This window comes from Sinohyriopsis cumingii, chromosome 8 (assembly GCF_028554795.1).
Source record: "Sinohyriopsis cumingii isolate HCF-2022 chromosome 8, ASM2855479v2, whole genome shotgun sequence".
NCBI lineage: Eukaryota > Metazoa > Mollusca > Bivalvia > Unionida > Unionidae > Sinohyriopsis > Sinohyriopsis cumingii.
The window spans coordinates 30,183,539-30,202,599 of NC_142968.1; the positions used below are offsets into that span (position 1 = coordinate 30,183,539).

At 35.4% G+C, this 19,061-nt stretch overlaps 1 protein-coding gene across 2 annotated transcripts; it reads right to left on the reverse strand.

Annotated features, from left to right (window-relative positions):
• Window positions 1-1,338: 1,338 nt before the first annotated feature.
• LOC149793219 (talin rod domain-containing protein 1-like) lies at window positions 1,339-19,061 on the reverse strand. 2 transcript variants are annotated; one of them, XM_089967182.1, is made up of 5 exons: window positions 19,010-19,061; window positions 13,145-13,289; window positions 11,467-12,208; window positions 5,913-6,302; window positions 1,339-4,346 (listed from the first exon to the last, which is right to left on the reverse strand). In XM_089967182.1, the coding sequence occupies exons 2-4, from the start codon at window positions 13,205-13,207 to the stop codon at window positions 5,938-5,940; spliced, it is 1,170 nt and encodes a 389-aa protein (XP_089823308.1). In that variant the 5' UTR covers window positions 13,208-13,289; window positions 19,010-19,061; the 3' UTR covers window positions 1,339-4,346; window positions 5,913-5,937. The 2 variants fall into 2 exon arrangements, with proteins under 2 accessions (XP_089823308.1, XP_089823307.1); XM_089967181.1 differs by lacking the exon at window positions 19,010-19,061 and adding an exon at window positions 16,669-16,833.

Below are 19,061 nucleotides of genomic sequence, written 5' to 3' on the forward strand. Positions count from 1 at the left end.
CATTTGCAGCAGGAAACAACTAATAATAGGGTTAAATACAAAAAAGATACTAATCAATTAAAAAGTATGGCAGTCCAGGGTATTTATAATTCATCTTCATATCATGAGATACCTACAAGGTTGAATTGTGAACTCCCCTATGTAAAAAGACTAATATAATTCATAAAAGTCTCTTGTTTGTAATAAATTGCAGAATATAATTTAAATATGTATTTCTTCAAATAATCAAACTTGGAGAAAAGGACTAGATGACAATGTAATTGTGTAAAAGCAAAAATTGTGCATTAAACAACTGTAATCATAGGAAAACAGCTAGACACATCTCATTGGTACACAACCAATACTGTTAAATTTGAAAATAAATGTACAGAGGAAAAAACAAAAAACTCCAAAGAAAAAAAAACAGCTACAGAACTATATAATCTCAGCAAGAAAAGTCTCATGGCAGTATAAATCAGTATAAATACTAACTGCGAAAACAAAATAACAGAACAGGTTAGCTAAAACAGTCACTCAAATGATAGATGCCCTATGGTGTTTTTTAAAAAAACTATCTGATTGTCATATGATACAAATCTGCAATGTGAAGAAAAAAAAATATTTCATCCACTTGTCAACTCCTATGTTGTTTATCTTTGTGCATGGTTTCACTATCTGAGAAATAAATTTAACCAAATGTGAGCTTACGTACAAGACAAACACAGATGACAGTCCTAAACCATGTATTCAAAAGCCCTCTGATTGTCATCATACATGTATGATACAAATGTGGCAGTGATCCATATTATACCAGAATGTTTTGGTGTTATAGTCACAATAAAAAGAAAGATATTTTCAAGAATCAAGCAAGACTGCTTTATGTGTACAAGAGTTTGCAAAAAATAAATTTAGCAAACATTACCAATTTCAGATACATCCAATATTGTAAATCTCACAAGATATGCTAGAACACCCAAAATGATCTGATGGTGGGATTGTAATCCACACCATTTTAGTCATAGCTACAGCTCACTAACCAGTGATCCAAAATGGCTCCTATGTTGGATTAAGTCTTGTACAAGTTTTAGGTAAAAAAAGTTGTATACTTGGTGTAAAATTGATGCAAACCTTCTAAGAAACAGACAGTAGACCTGCATATGCACACCTTTTATTTTCTAAACTGCAGCTCCTTGGTTGCCATCTGAGATCATATGATAACAAAGGAATATACATGATCCATATAACTCAAATTTACAATCTCAATTTTTTTTCTACTATGCTGATTTTTGGGCATTCTAAAAATGTGATGAAAACTACAAGATTTCCTCAAGGTTAATGATTTATCTTATTTGGCAAGATGCTCATGGAACACAGGTGAGTCTCTACAGTCCCAGAAAAGTGATCTCTAACTACAAAACTTAGACAGACCAATGGATGAACAGATGGAAACATGTAACACTATGTCCACCCCCACTATTGCAGGGAATGATAAATAGATGCACCGATACTGAAAACATCCTGATATAACGAGTACACCTAGCTGAACAACTATATCACTACCTGTATCTATCTAACTGTACTAAAAAATCATACCAATGCACACGTTATCAGGGTCTTTACAGACCACATTGTGACCATTCCAGCAAGTACTTTTAAATAACAAAACAAGGATGAAGTGAATGGGTCTACCTTAACCAATATTACATTTCCTAAATGAGTGACTGAGACTTAATGATTGATTTCTGAAAATACCTTTAAGTAATAACAATGAAGTAGATTTCCATTCTAAAGTAAATATGGTCTTGCACATGCTTTTTCCCTCATTCAAATTTGGAAAAGTTAATCAGTTGAGTTACATGGAAATCTAAGTTTAAACACTTACAGCAAAGTAAGCGAACAATGGGACACTTCAATATAAGTTTAAGTTTTTATGCATCTTTGAAGAGAAAAACATAACACAAATAAATAAGCAAAGTTTACCACATCTACTCATTAATCCAACACAGTCATGTCTAATGGCTCATTTCCCAGCTCTAAAACACCACATTAATCCAACACGGTCATGTCTAATGGCTCATTTCCCAGCTTTAAAACACCACATTTATAAGAAACAATGAGCCATCCAAAACTTTGAAGGGGCCATGAACAAAATTTGATTACCAAAGTTTGATCTTTAACTAAACAAGTACCATATCTGAAAATGATCATGCATGGGATTCATATGATAGTGAATAATGTCTGACAGTGTACGTTGTTTATTTCTTGCTGACTGACATACGCCAATCCCAGAAACAGTCCTGAATGGGTAAAATCATATTGTCAAGTATATGAATGAAAGAGTATGTATGCCATATGTATGCTAAAAAGCATCTTCATTTGCACTTCAAAAAAAATCTATATAGAGATTTCTTGCACTTCTCCCAAAAGATATTCAACGAATAGTTGATAAAAAAAATGAGCATATCATATGAAATCAATCCCATAAATCATATGAAATCAATCTCATAATGACAGAATGAAAAAGTATATTTTCAACCTATGAATCAAAGTATAAAGACTTGAACACTAATATTCAACTAAATACCAGTCAACTCATTACAGCAACTCATTCTTTACACAAAACAAAAGTATAAAAGTCACCCTCCAATGTGCATTACACTATTATGTATCAGACTAATCAATCAAAACCTTCAAGCAGTATAGCTGAATCTGTCACCATCTTGCTGTTACTGGACATTACCTTCAGTCTATTTATAACACAACTGCATTTTTTATGCCAAAATTACTTTCTGACACTAAAAGAAATGATGTAATACAGAGAACTATATTTTTCAAAAGTTATTAAAACTTTGTAACCTGTGTTACAAAAAAATAACAACTGTGTATGCTAGTACTAGAGTAGTCTGAGCAAGCTGACATTGCTATATATATATATATATATATATATATATATATATATATATATATATATATATATGTGTGTGTGTGTGTGTGTGTGTGTGTTTCATCTACAGCTCCATCAGGCAAAACTGCCACAGCACATCTGGGCTCAACTACTTCAACCATTTGCATTTCATTATCACCTTATGTATGCATATTGTAAGCTACGAAGAACTTTTTAAGAACCAGTTGAAATTTAGTTGATTTAGAGCACTTGTGACTGACAAATTACTTACAAGACCCTGGTACTACTATATATATACACAATTACTTATAAAGTGCAACAGTGAACGGCAATGAACCAGATCTGCTATTATATAATGCAGTAGAAGATCCAGGTCTATGCAGTTTGTTGGGAGTAATCAGTAAAACAAACAACACATTATGCAATGGTAGATCTGGATCAATGTTTGCAGTTGAACTCATAAACAAGTATGTAGTATGTATGAACTAAGATCATTAACAAGAACATTTTTATCAAGTATTAATATATGACTGCAAAATTGTAGAAAACTGATTTTTTTCTGAAAGTAATTAACCTTCTAAATGTACCTGTACATTTGAAAAGCTTAGTTTTGAAGGAACTGTAATTCAAACTCAACATTTTCCTAAAATTGAAATTATGTGGTGATAATAATACACTCTTAATTACATGACATCACTGTGATTATACATAAGGTCAAATATGGTGACAAAAATTTGCAAACTGTTATTGCCTTTTGTAGAACAATGTGAACATTACAAATTTGTTGCTCTAATACAAATGACTCCAATAAATTTCTAAAAATAAGAAGCATTCAAATTAGTGAGGAGTTAAATGGTGCAAAAATTATTACAGACTGTTTTACAGTTCATGGTTGGGTGGGTTGGGAAGGTGGTGTTACATCATTTTAATATGTTAATATCACCATTCATAGAGAAGTAGCATTAACAAGTTGAATAAGAAGGTTACTGTGGCAGATATGTTAGACATATTTTCTTTTAGAACCAACTAGACATCATAAGAAGTCTTCTGGTGAAATACATGTGTCAATATGACTTTCTGATGAGAAGCAAAGATGATTTTTGTTCTGGTGAAAACCCCTTATCAACATGATTATGTTCAGGATTAGTAGCGATAACATTTTACAGATGGCTGCAATGGAGGCCATTCTGGACATCAGATCTTCAACAATTTCGTTTGGGTTTGATCTGATTTTGTGGGATTTAACATAATTTTTCACCAAATGATATGCTATACATGGTGGCCAGTATATTTTGGTGGAGAAAGAGCATGGGAAGACCCCAGGAAGAACCACTGGCAAGCTTTCTTGCATACCCATGTTGGTCAAGAGATGCTTGAATCCATGCTGACAGAGGCAAGATCTATGATTGATTTGTAAGGGCACGCACCTTAAACCACTCAGCCAACTGTACCCCTGTGTCACCTAGAACCAAGTAGACATCATAATAAGTATTTTTAGTGAAAATCCCTTCACAATTTACATGACCACTTAAATTAACTATACTGCATTCTCACACAATTACTGGAAATAATATTAACTAAAATATTTGACATATTTGCTTTCTATTTGTGACTTACATAATACAAAGATAAGAAAATATATGTAAATACTTAACAAACACAGATTATTCTAATGCAATGGAATGAACTACATCTTTCAACACATTAACCCCTGGAGTATTTTGCCCTTTTCGCCTGAAAATCGAGTAGGAAACACATTTTGAAAGCTATTTCTGAACAGACTCGAAAACACCAAATCCCCAGCCATCTTTCAATAACATACTGCCTAGTTGTGTTAGAAACATTGTTTTTTGCTGGCTATTTGACTCGCGCATGAGCAGAAGGGTAAAAGTTGGAGTTCGTTTATTTTTCTTTTTTCTTTGCTAAACGGAGTCATTATTTTTGTATAGAGACCACTCTATATTCCAAATGCCCATCTTATGCTACTTTTTGCAAAGGCTCATCTGTCTGTTTGCAGTTCATACTGGTTTGCCTTAGATCTGAGACCAAAAAGTCTAAAATCCGGACACAAAATCAGATTCCGACCATGGGCGAATTTTGGGTTAACAAAAGTCGGGTTCAAAAAATGAGGTTTTTCTATCTGTATTTTGTAGTGCAACTAGATATTCCAGATTATTTGGTATCACTGTAGAGCTACATCTGTCTACCTTTCTATAATACCACCCACTTTAGTGTATCATGCATGATCATGACATTACAGAGCTCGGCAGTACGCTACTACCTCCTGCCCCATAAAGTCGTCGCTAGGGGTTAATTTGTTAAAATTCCTCCCAAAAAATTCATTTTTCAAAGTTTTCCCATTAAAAACTATTCAGACTGAAGGTGAGTATTCTTTCATTTCCACAGGATTAATGCTCATTCCATAGCCTTTTGTGAATCTTTTATACCATAGTTATTCCCTGACATATCTCTTCTGTGCCTGCTCCAATTTTAACTGTGATAATACTTTTAAATGCAACACTTTATAAACAATGCCATTATTTTAAATGAATAAATAATGTTAGATTTTAAGGTATAAAGGATATAAAAACAAGTGCAAACAGAATCCTCCTTATATGTTCTTAAAAGTCTGTAATTAATTGATTCCCATGCACACTGATTTATAACACATCTCAATCTGAACATGTCATCTCAAAACTTGATCCCTGCACATAATTTTCATACAGCCCAATTCATAAACATTTTCCTAATGGTACTACTTCAAATGACTAGCTTGCTACACATAATAAATTAAATTCCATGTTCCTTCTTTTGCTTACTAAAAATCAGAATCAAGTCCATGAGTATTAGCCAAGGCTGAATGTTTTCATCAAACAGAAGATTTATTAATGACAAGACTAGCTTTGGCTGTTACATTCATAATTTATTCACAAACAAGATGATCATCCCTAAATTTTTTAAAACTCACTGATAGAAAATGAAACTCACTGATAGAAAATGAATTAAATGACAGTAGAGTGGTAATTACCATTTATACATCTGACTTTAAACATTTATCTTGACAGTGTGGATAATGTGGATACATCTGAGCCGGAATTAGAGGTTGGTGATGAGGTATTACGTATTCTCTCCTGATCCACTGACACGGTATGGATGTTATTTGCTGAGACTTCATGCTGGTCTTTTTCTGTTGGAGATGAATCTCTCTGTGACGGAGGTACTGAAGACATGGAATCTGGTGTACTGACTAAAACTGGATGAAGCCGGATTTCTTCAATGAGGTGGTTAGCTGATCTCTGTATCGACTCGAAGCAGGCATGGATTCGTTGTACTAGAGAGGGATTGGTAGAATCATGTATATATTCTCTAATGGCTTTGCATATCTGAACACATCCAGACACTATGTTCATGCATGGACCTGCAATGATATATATACAAATATAACCCTATCTCATTATATTGGCACAAATTGTTTGAAGCATTCAAAATGTTATATTGTTACCATATTTGCTTACATGAACAAGGTTATTCCAACTGCTGTTGGGGGCCCAGAGTGGCCGAGTGGTCTAAAGTGCTCTCTGTTACGGATCACTGCCATCTCACCTTTGTCTGCGTGGGTTCGAGTCTCGGATTTGGCTAATGTGAGTATGTAAGAAAGCTTGCCAGTAGCCTCTCATGGTCGGTGGTTCTTTTCAGGGTTTTCTGGGTTCTTCCTCCATCATTAAAACTGGTCGCCATGTATAGCCTATCGTGTGCTGAAAAATGGCGTTAAATCCTACAACAACAACAACAACCAACTGCTGTAAATGATATAGAGCTAAAACTGGCTACACAGAACTTGGTGTAATTTCCATGCATTCAATCGATTTAACTCCTCATTGTTGGTGTTGTTGTTGTTGTAGGGTTTAATGCCATTTTTCCGCACAAGATAGGCTATACATGGCAGACAGTATTAATGGTGGAGGAAGAAATCGCGGAAAACCACAGAAAGAACCACCGACCCAGGAAAGCGCTAGTGGCAAGCTTTCTCACATACCCACCTTAGCCGAATCCAAGACCTGAACTCATGCCAACAGAGGTGAGATGGCAGTGATCCATAACAGTGAGCACTTTAGACCACTCGGCCACTCCGGTCATCGTAATGAAATAAATATGGGATCAATGTGAGTCTGACAAACAAACTAGACTTGGGACTGATATCTGCCAACAAGTCTAGACTGGTTCTCAATCTGCAAACAAAACTAGACGGGGATTGATATCTGCAAGATAAAAAAAAATTATGTTCAATTTACAAATTCCAGATACATTTTTTGATTAAAACAAATCTGTACTCCATCTATGCCAAAATGACAAAAAAGTGACACTGAACACTGAAATTACACCCAACATCAGTAAGGAGATAGGATAAACAGGCATCCCCTCACATATGCTGGGGAGCCTAATCATCCCAGGTCACTGACTAGTTTTGTTATCTGTGTAACTCATCAGGGAGAATTGGTCTTGCTGAATCATTTTTTTTTCAACAGATCATTGTTTGACAGTGCAAAGTTTATATACTCCTACCCACCGGTGTTGCCACTTTTTGGCCATGTGACATCTGCTTTCTCCTATTTTAGGTTGTTTGTATTATCACAACCCATTGTTGCAGCCAGTGTGCTGTTTTTTTTACATCAGTGTTTAATGCAGCAGGTTTCAAATGACATTATTGTTTCATGCAGCCAGGACTGAAATAAATAGCATTAGAACATAAAAACCAAATTATGGTTTTTTGCAACTATAGCGGTAACAATTTCTTGGCTAGAAACTCTTTTGAAATATTTATTTTATAATTGCAGGTACTGGTTATTCTATATTGTATGTGAATAAACACATAGAACTGCCATGGAACTGCCATGGAATCATATATGTTTGTGGTTATTTCTGTGTCTAACTGGGTATCAGATTGTTTATGTAATATCAATCCTGGTGGGATCAAGAGACTGTCCACATGATTTACAAATAGACCGATGGTCTCTTTCCCAAAGCTGTTTGGCAGATACACAGTCCAAATTGTGTAAAATTGTCTCGACTGGCATTAAATTATTGTAGGACTCATTATGTCCTCAAAAGAGAATCCTTCATTAAAGTGGATTTGTGTAGTATATGAAATATCAGACACAGTAGGATGCAATTGTATCGGTATCCAAATCAATTTAAAAAATGGGGTTCAAGTCATGAAGCACTGACTGAACTGTGATGTTATTCTCATGTTTTATGAGATCTTCCTTACTTCTGCAGGTTTCCTGGCACTGTTAGCAAGATACCTTCACTCCTATATTTATAATATTTATGTGTCACTTTAGAGACTGACAATTATTTATATCATGTTTTACATATGATACATCAATGGTTCATTTTTTTTCTGTCTATGGATGATATAGACAAAAGGAAGTAACTCATCCTGATTACCTCCCATGTTCCCATTAGGTGATCATCTGTATACAAGATATAACCAATTGAAGAATAAGCAAAACATATAACAAAAAAGCTCGCATCTGCTGGAAATGGTGAAAGGGACTAATAATAATGTGATCAGTTAAGTATTTTCAGAGCCACATAATTTACTAAACAAATTCCTTTCGCTGTCCAGTACATTACCTGATGACATCAACATTAGGATAATTGATAAGAGAAGGAAAGACATGAGCATACAACCTCTACCTATGTCACCCTGTAGGAGCATGAAGACTGTTCTACAGAAGGAGCAACCTGCTCTAACAAGAGGTTAGCATGACTGAAGACTGCATTTATACACATGCATGGATGATCCCTGTGGGATCCCACACCTGGTTATTGCCTGGCAGTCAAAAATGAATATGGCTAATCCAGCGAAAGTTGCAATGTCATGCTGAGGGCTGAAGCTGCGCTGTTTTGAACAGGACATGGTAAAGGGCAGCTATTGGTAACCAACAAGATTCAGCTCTCTTGTGCAAGGCCATGTCATGCAAATAGAAACTGGAGAAGGTAGACTGTGTGTGTCCAGCCAATCGACTCCAATATACTAAAATAATACATTCAAATGACAGGTTTGTGGAAATCACTTCTATTTCGTGAGCCAAAATCTTCATGAGATATACGTCATCCGGTACAATTTTAGAATATACCACTCTAATAACCTCTTTTAGACAAGTGGCCAGTGTTTTGATTTTCTTAGATATGTCTAGTGCCCACTATCACATTAAGCAGGTCAAGTTGAAGAATTCCTGCCAAAAATAATGTTGATGTATTTTGGTAGATAAACTAACTTGATGAGTTAGAACCTCCTCAGCTGCATAAATAAAACATGGAAATAGGACAAAAGATGACTTCTCCACATGGATTATCCCCCTAAACTGTGAATGCGGTAGAAGGTTATTCATATCACAAACCTAAATTGAACTTACTGAATGGTTCTGCGGTATATCATCCAAGTATGCCACCATTACTGTGGAGGACATGCTGCATCCATCATCTCAGTGATGGCCCAAGGACTGAGACTGTGGCAGAATGGAAGGTCATGGAATTGTTACACTATCCAGCATTAGCCAAGGCGAAGGTATTTGCATGACACCATGTGATAGGGTGCATGTAAATATACATCAGATAAGTTGAGAGTGATTGTGAATTTATCATACTGCATGGAACGTTGCCATCATCATTTTAAATTTCAAACAATAATAAACTCTACTGAGTGTGCTCAAATCTATGACAGGTCTCAATTTTCCCTTGGATATCATAATTAGCAAAAGTCTGAAACAGAAACCTAGAAAGTCCATATATTGGACTACCTTCACTGCCCACTTTATTAGCAAAAAATCTATCTCCTTCCATAAAATGTGCATCTTCAAGGGATCGGCTTGGACCACAACCATGAAGGAGGACAATGAAAGTGGATGGGGCTGTATGAATGAGATCCAGAAGCACTCCAAAATGACTTGGATGTCCCAATTGTTTGTTTGAAATAGGTTAATTAAAGTCTGGTGAAACAGAAGGAGTCTGGTCCCCACTGGGGGGGGTGCCAGATGGCGGGAGGTACAGTAAGTCACAAATGTTATCCAACAGACACCCAGTAACTTCTTCAATCTTTGATGATTGCGGTAAAATTCTTAAGCACACACACCTGCCATCATTAACATCAAACTCTGCTGAAGCTTTGACCTTGTATGTATTACTGACTGCTGGTGGAGGAGGGCATTCAGATGGATGCAGAATTTTGTATTTGTCCTTGATTGGTGCCTTAGAACTAATTTCCATCCTCTCAGTTCAGTTCGGAATGCTCTGGCAAGTCTTTGCCAATCCCTTCATCCACTAGGAGATTTTTAATCTCCTGTAAACACTGTCCAGGAATATAGCTGTCCAGGAGTATAGCCATACATTAATTGTCCATCTGGCTACAACAGTTGGTAGGTAGCTGCAATGGTATATGGCCAATCATATACATCTTGTGGGACAGTCCAGCCGGCTAAGTAGGATGGTAATCCAATATATCCAGCTTCAATATTTCTCAGTTTATGCATGGGTGTGAATTGGGGCTGATGCCCAGTGCACTGCCGAACTGGATTAAACATGGTCCTATTTTCGACAAACTCACTTGTCGAGATTCTAGATGCTAGTATGCATTGTTGGAAGCAATTCATATATAGCATTTCAAGTGGAATTACTTGGTGTAACTTTGAACTGATCTGAAGTGATCATCACCATAGGTGTTGTTTTACACATCTTTGTTTGGGGTGGAAGTGGCACATCGATGTCATTAAATGATTCTGAATTCAAATGAAGATTTAGAGCATGCCTGTTTTTTTTCACATCACTTTAATTGCAATTTCAAGATACTGGCCTTCTGCTCATGTTGCATGCAAGCTATAGAGGTAAAAAAGAACAATTTGTGCAGGTCAGGCATTCCTCAAGTTGTCCTCCATGACCTTAAAGCATCTGCACCAACTGCACTTGACTGACATTGTTTAATGAAAGAAAGAAGAAAAAAACAAAGAGCATGCAACAGATAAACAAATTGTTAAAATAACTCATGTTATTGGGAAGACATAACAAGTGCATAATAACCAAATTTTAACAATACAGTTACAATGATAAAAACATGAGTGTTACCCATTGATATTACACAGACAATAACAACCAATAAATGAATTGTATAAATACAAATAAATTCATTGGGAAAAATTAAAATGTTACATATAAATTGTAATAGATTCTTCAGATGCAATGTTCAGTTATAACTAAAAGTTTAAATGGTTACATCTGGGATATGGGTAATTACCAAGTGAGAGCAAGGAGAGTTAATTTGCAAAGGTTACTTCCCTTAGTGTATATATATATATATATATATATATATATATATATATATATATATATATAGAGAGAGAGAGAGAGAGAGAGAGAGAGAGAGAGAGAGAGAGAGAGGGCGAGCAAGACTTTTTATAAAATCTTTCAAGGGCTGCAGTTTAAACATCAGAGAGTAATTTTCAGATGCTAATGTGATCAGGTAATGTATACTTTATAAATATTTTTCTAATAAACAGATGCTTTTAAACTGTAAATGTCTTTACCAAATATATTTCTCTGTATTTCTTTTGCATTCTCTGACAACTCTATAGGAGGTCCACAAAATGCATCCTCTGTAGCGAATATAACCAAGGCTTGACTTGAAGCGAGGACTGGTTCACAAAACACCAGCACCCTGGAATGATGAGTGAGAGTGTTCTCCATTTTGAAAGACTTGATGCTGGCTATTAGGCATCCAGCTGCACAAGTGACGCTCTTGATACAAAGCTTAAACTGATCACGCACTGCTGGATCATCAGCCTTTTCACTGGCATTACGACATATATCTGTCAAAACCGATATGTATTTAGATATATTTGAGCAGAGTTCCATAATAAAGTGAGGTGACAGTTCATCATACCTTGCCTTCTTCAGTCTCATACAACTAAGACGTATTTCTAACCCGGCATGTGCGGCATCATATTTATCTATAAGTCCTTCTTTAGGTGGATCCCAGTCATCATACGTGGACAAAAGTTGATACATACAATTGGAGCAAGTTTGAACAAGCAAAGTAACAGTATCACCCATTAAGTTCAAAGAATCGCAGACACTCTTCCATTTTACTTTGAAATCATTCACACATTTGGCAATATGACTGACATGGTCAAGAACACGATTGACTTGAACAAGTAGTTTATCATGGGGACTTCTGTCATGGTTGACAGTGTCATCAGCTGTACTATGCCTCACAAATGTGACATTACCAGACAGTAACAAGAGCTCTGCCACAGTATGAATCTTCACCTGAAAAATGAAACACTCTTGAGTTACTGGTCAACCATACAGTACAATATACAGACCCAAATCCCAAATATTAACTCAATAAAACTGCAACATAAGGATGTACAAAAAATTGTCAACTTAAATCCTTCAAACTGATGACTATTCATCTGGACTGTACTCTAAATAAATGTGTTTCACAATTACCAAAGAAAAAACAAATATGGCTTCCAGTTGTGTCTCCAACCTATAAATAAGCACAATTTTTAAGTACTGATCTTAATGTTTAATATAGTGAGATCAGTTCCTTTGTTTTCCATTACCAAAGAATCACAGTATAAGTTTAGTATTTTCAGTATTACCAACTTTGCAGAACAAAGGCCCCATTGGTTTCTCACATTACTTCTTTTGCTGACCAAAAAGGTTCACATTTTTTTATACAGTATCTGTATAGAACTATCTCAGTTGACATGCTAATAAATTGCATCTAATTGGGTGTTTCAAAATTAAGAAACGAGTTATATGTTTGGAAAACTTTGCAAATAACATGAAGTTTATGACATCACATTCTGTACTAATTTTCACAGATCATCACATGCTGTGTTTGCACTTACTAAATATAAATTCCAATTAGTACATGTTTGTCTTATTCAAAGATAACAGCCTCTATCCAAATCATGTAGCTATGTCTTGTATTATTTTGTTCCATTTCTTAAGGTAAGACCTTTTCTCTATTGTGGTTAGTTTCAGTTCAAAGTGTGTGTATAGGGGTGGGGTGAGTGGATAGGTAGATGGATGTGTGTGGGGGATTGGGTGTGTGTGTGGGCGTGTGCAACGGACAATATTGTGGAAATACCAAATAACGGCATTGAACTGAAAGTTGCAAATGCTTACATATACTGGTATGTGTCTAAGTGATTGTGTAAATATATATATACGAAACTTTATATGTATAATTACCTGATTATGGTCACAGATGCTTGCTATTGTGCGAGCATAGTTTGAACACATGGTGAGCTTCATGGATTGTTTCCCTTTTCCAGGCCCTTAAACCTTTCTGCATGCTGTTGTAGCAGAACTCAGAGATTCACCTGATCATTTCTATCTGAAAGCAAGGTCAAAAATTGGTCAAATACAGCTAACTGGGCATATTTTTGCTAGTTTTAATGACACTTTTAACACAGTACTGGCACCTTTCCCACAATTACACCATGCTAGCCAAACCCTGGCTGGCACAGGTGAATATAAAACCCATGACCCTTGGATTAAGAATCTGACGCTCAATCAAGCTACTATTGTTCTCCATTCCATGTAAGCTATAACTTATAGTATCACCAAAAAATAAAATACTAAGGTAAAACCAGACTTTAAAAGCTCACAGTTTTAGGAGACCAACTGTTATTTAAGGTGAGATACTAAATGCCTGGATCAATGTTGTTATACAATGCACAACATAACTGTCTCTACTGAGACATTATCTGCCTTGGAAAGACTGATTTTAGTCAGCAGACAGAGTAATTGTTTTATTATACTTCATCAAAACAAATGGAAACTCCCAGTAATGGTATAGAAGGATTGCAAAGATTTTATTCCGTCCGAATAATCTAGTACTTCTATGATGCATAAAAATCTGACCCCAAGACAAAAGGCTAAACCAGGTCAATGTTAAATGCAACTGAAAAAGATGGAAGTACTCTTAATGACACAGCTACATACAAAGTTATAAGACTATGCAGGAAATAGTGTCAAGAAAACTTAAAACAAAGGTTAATACAGCCCACTACATGTATATAGGTCAGAGTTACCTAGCTTTGATAGAATGGTGTATTAATCCTCAGATTGCATCTAAATGAGTTACACGAAAAATTGAGCTAAACACAAACCTAAGCCTAGAAAAAAAAGGTAATTTTAAGGTAATTGTATTTCAAAGTAGTGAAACACATAAAGTGTGGGCATGGGTCTTGAACACAATTTCTTTGTGAGGTGGATGAGGAGCTACTTACCATCAAACATTACAACTATATGAGTTTGTACAGTAGCAATGTGGAGCAGCTTTTCCTTAATCTTCTTAACTGGTAGTAATCTGTTCATATATAAATGAAACTGGAACCGAATTTACATCTGACAGAAATTAAAGATGCAACAAGCTGTAAGGTCTAAACAGATGATTTTTTATTGAATTTTGTACCGGTTTGTTTGTGTGATAGACAAGAATATGAAATTATTTATTATATACCCAAGTCTTGATGGCTGCCTGCATGTTCAACATCTGGCAAACTCTCTGGCTGATTCAGACTGTTTGGTATTGTTTGCCAGCAATTACAAATAATATCAACTTTTTTCTCCTATGTACAAGTTATTTCTTAAGCCAACAGGCTCACTTTCTTTCCACTCTCCACTTACAATGTAGACAATACTCTTCCAATACTTCCAAGCAAAAGTGACATTTGATACTTCCATTCTCAGTTTCCACTGTGCATGTAACCAGACATAAATCCAACTGCTATAGTCTAAATAACCAATGCACACAATCTGACAAAATCAGACATAAATCCAACTGCTATAGTCTGTCTAAATAACACACACAATCTGACAAAATCAGACATAAATCCAACTGCTATAGTATGTCTAAATAACACACACAATCAGACAAAATCAGACATAAATCCAACTGCTATAGTCTGTCTAAATAACACACACAATCTGACAAAATCAGACACAAATTGAAAAGCTATAGTCTGTCTAAATAATGCACACAATCTGACAAAATCAGACATAAATCCAACTGCTATAGTCTGTCTAAATAATGCACACAATCTGACAAAATTAGACATAAATCCAACTGCTACAGTCTGTCTAAATAATGCACACAATCTGACAAAATCAGACATAAATCCAACTGCTATAGTCTGTCTAAATAACGCACACAATCTGACAAAATCAGACATAAATCCAACTGCTATAGTCTGTCTAAATAACGCACACAATTGGACAAAATCAGACATAAATCCAACTGCTATAGTCTGTCTAAATAATGCACACAATCTGACAAAGTCAGACATCGACAGTTCTATGTGAAGACCTGATGAATACCAATCATTTTCTACTGGCCTTGTGGTTTCGCAAATCATATGACAACTTTTACATTTCTGAAAGTGACACACGTCAATCGGGACATATTATTACTAATAATAACTCTCCCTAACATGGATCTGGAATGCTTATTCTGACATACTATTACAAATAAGTGGATTAGGAATTCCAAAGGTCATTAAAACATGAATATATATATATCGCTCTATCAGATCTCCACATAAGACAGTGGAGACCTGATTTTAATCAGATTGAAAATGCATATATACTCTGCACAAGCATACTGAGAAAACGTGTGTGTGTGTGATTATAATTTTTAATGTAGGTTTAAAAAAATTTCAGTCATAGCACTATGATGTCTGCAGTGTGACAGTATACAGTGATGTCTAGCACTGGGGCATCACGCTGCAGACATGTAGCATCATGTCCCACTCAGTCACATTATCCTGACACCAGGCCAACCAGTCCTAGCACTAACCTCTTAGTGCATAGCACCTAGCAAGGCAGCTGACAGTACCATTTTATAAGTCTTTGGTATGACTTGGCCAGGGATCAAATCTGCGACCTCCCACATCTGAAGTGGACACTCTAACAACTCAGGCCACATGTATAAATGACAAAGTAATATTATTTAACAGCCAACAGTTTTATATTAGAACTGACCCTTAAGTTGTCAAGCTTTGGTTGTCACATTCAGATTTGTAGACATTTATGGTGATAGTTGATATTGCATCACAATAGACTCATATCTACAAGTACATAATGCACTGATGCTGGTCTATGATGTTCTCTTTGAATCATGTGTATACAAGAGTCCCTTGAAGGTACTGGTGCTCTCCTGGGCAAAAATGATCAGGAATTCAAGACAAGATCATTTCTTTCTTTAAACTGGCAAATGCTGAAACATCTCTGATATTCTTCAACAATAACAAGATTTTCACATTAGCTGTTGTGGTGTATAAAGAAAAAAAAACATGAATGGAAGTATTATGTGAAAACCCTATGTAATAATGATTATCCATTATGGGGAAATAGTGACAACAAATTTTTTAAGATATGGAAGTTGTCATGGCAGCCATATTGGATGTACAACTGGCACCATTTTCATTTAGGGCCAACTTGGCATTATAATAAACCTACTGGTGAAAACCCCATGCTGATACAGACATCAATTTGGTAGGCATAAAGATAACAATATTTTTAAGATAAGACTTTCTATTTAGGAGGAATAGCAACAACAAAGTCTTCAGTGCTGTGGTGGTAATATTGAACATCAGACTGGCACCATTTTCATTTAGGACCAGCTAGAAAACATAAGAAGACTTTTAATTAAAACCTCATAGAAGAAGAGATACAGACAGAAAAGAAAATATACTAGCCATTGTGATTACCATAATTAAAACAAGCCAGTATTATTGTTCTGGAAGCCTAGTGGTTTGAGTGTCCACCATGGATGCGGGAGGTCGTGAGTTCTATCCCCGGCCGAGTCATACCAAAGACTTATAATAATGGCACTAACAGCTGCATCACTAGGCACTCAGCATTAAGAGGTTAGTGTTAGGACTGGTTGGCCTGGTGTCAGGATATGTAACTGGGTGGGACATCATGGTACATGTCTGCGGCATGATGCCCCTGTGCTAGACATCACTATAAACTGCCACACCACAGACATCGTAGCTATATGACTGAAAAATTGTTAAAGCTATATTAAAAATCCAAATCACACACACACACAAGCCAGTATGTGGCAATTCAATGAAGGAATTGGTTTAAATCTCATAATTCATTGTAAAGATTTTTTTCAACAAAATCCACAGGCATTTTTAGTTTCATTCCCAAGATCACTAACTGGTGAACACTGATGACACTGATTCTTGAGGAAAAAGCTTCTGAGTTGGACATGAGATGTAATCATGACTTTCATATTATTAGCCAGTGTGTTGTTTAGCTTTGGGAGAAAGATTATGCTTTGGTATTGTGACATGAACTGATCTACAACATATAAAATGCCCTTACTTATTCCACTTAAAACATACCGAACAACAAAATAAATAAACAAACAAAAGAATTAAAAAAATACTCAAGTGATGCCAACAAAATCATATTTTTATTTTTTTGTTAGTCTCTCCTTTTATCTCAGTTACAAAAAGGTCAGCGGACATTTATTAAAAGCCATGACCACCTCTGATCCCTTTATTACTTATGAGGCACTCATGAATATAGTGCATTTGGCCTTAAACAAATTACAATGGTAAGGTCACCAATTAAAAAGCGTCTTGAACACATGTCAGCCCTCATAAACCAATTCCGCATCCAAGCATCAATGCAATTTTATTTTCAGTCTCCAGATGACTGGTTCCCACTGATTTCTGCAGTGTTTTGAACACATAATAATAGGAATCTTGTATAGTTCAAGGGCATCTGGATCAATTTCAGATATAGAATGGTATGTGTGGTACACATCAGTTAAAGTGGTATTTTTGTCCTACCACTGTTGGAATCACATATATATTGATAGGCAAACAAATGCAGATATTTGATCAAAAAGTTAATCCAATCAAGCCATCACTGATTCCTTCTTCCTCTATCATCAACATCAAAGATAATCTCAAAATAATCTAACACAGATTCCATTATGCCTATCTGACTGCAACCTGTTACCTCTGCCCAGTTCATACTGATGCATGATGCGAACTGTTGTCAATCACTAACGGCAAAGTCAATGGACACAACATGCTTATATCACATTATATCAGAGGTGAAATGTGGATAATCAAGACAAGATATGGTCCAAATCAACACACATTATAAAAACCCAATGGCTGGAATTTCCAGGTAACATAAATTGTTACAATTAAATTCTAAGCATCAAAAACCTGAGGATATGTCTACTGAGAACCCTTCCCCAGAATCTGAACATATCAAGACTCTGAGGACATAATAACAGTGACATATTCAAAATGCTGCTTTGTTTTTCCATGGTTTCTCCCTAGTCCTATATTCCAATTACTCTTTTAGGACTTTGATTTAAACATTTTTATATTTTTTTATGAAAAGTTATACTTTATACTTTAAAATTAATCTTTACTTATTTTATGAAGAAGAAAAAATGATGACTTCAATAACAACCAACTTCTGAACACTAATGGATTTCAAAAATGTACATTTGTGAGGGTCTTAATATGTTTAGATATAGCACCATTTGAGATGCCTTTGTAATTATCCATAGTTTTACATCTTAAATTTCTTTCTTTTTTTTAAATGGTGAAATTTGTTTCATTACTGTCATTTTTTAATGTTTTAAATAAAAAAAATTAAACCAGAAGGCCAATCCCACTAATTTAACGACAAATCTGCTGCATACATTTTGTAAAAGCTCGCGATTTGACCTTCTGAACTGTGATATGCATGCTCATGGGTGGGGTCTGCGACAGATACATAGCGTTTACAATGTGATTAATACGATCATGATTAGAATAAATAACAAACATGTAGTAAGATTTTTACAACAATTGCAATAATGAAAGAAAAATAACAAACAGTATTTTAAACAATATCATGCATTGCTTGAAGATTTGAAACCTCGAAAATATATAACACAATTCGCAGCTTTAAATTGTTCTGCTGGAAAGCAAAATACAGAACTACACCCTTTCATACAAAACTACATCGTTCTATTGCATACTGTAATAATGTGCACAAAAAAAGTTACTGAAAAGATAAGTTTCACACCTTACTTCGAAAACAGCTGCGCAAGTAGCCGTCTGCAAAGACTGGATTAGGT

Excerpts from the sequence above, each read along its gene's own strand:
- LOC149793219 (XM_089967182.1), bottom strand. The coding sequence starts at position 13,207 with ATGAAGCTCACCATGTGTTCAAACTATGCTCGCACAATAGCAAGCATC. Across the intron at positions 12,209-13,144 it reads GCATCTGTGACCATAATCAG|GTGAAGATTCATACTGTGGC; the intron begins GTAATTATACAT and ends TTCATTTTTCAG. Across the intron at positions 6,303-11,466 it reads AATACAGAGAAATATATTTG|GTCCATGCATGAACATAGTG; the intron begins GTAAAGACATTT and ends ATATCATTGCAG.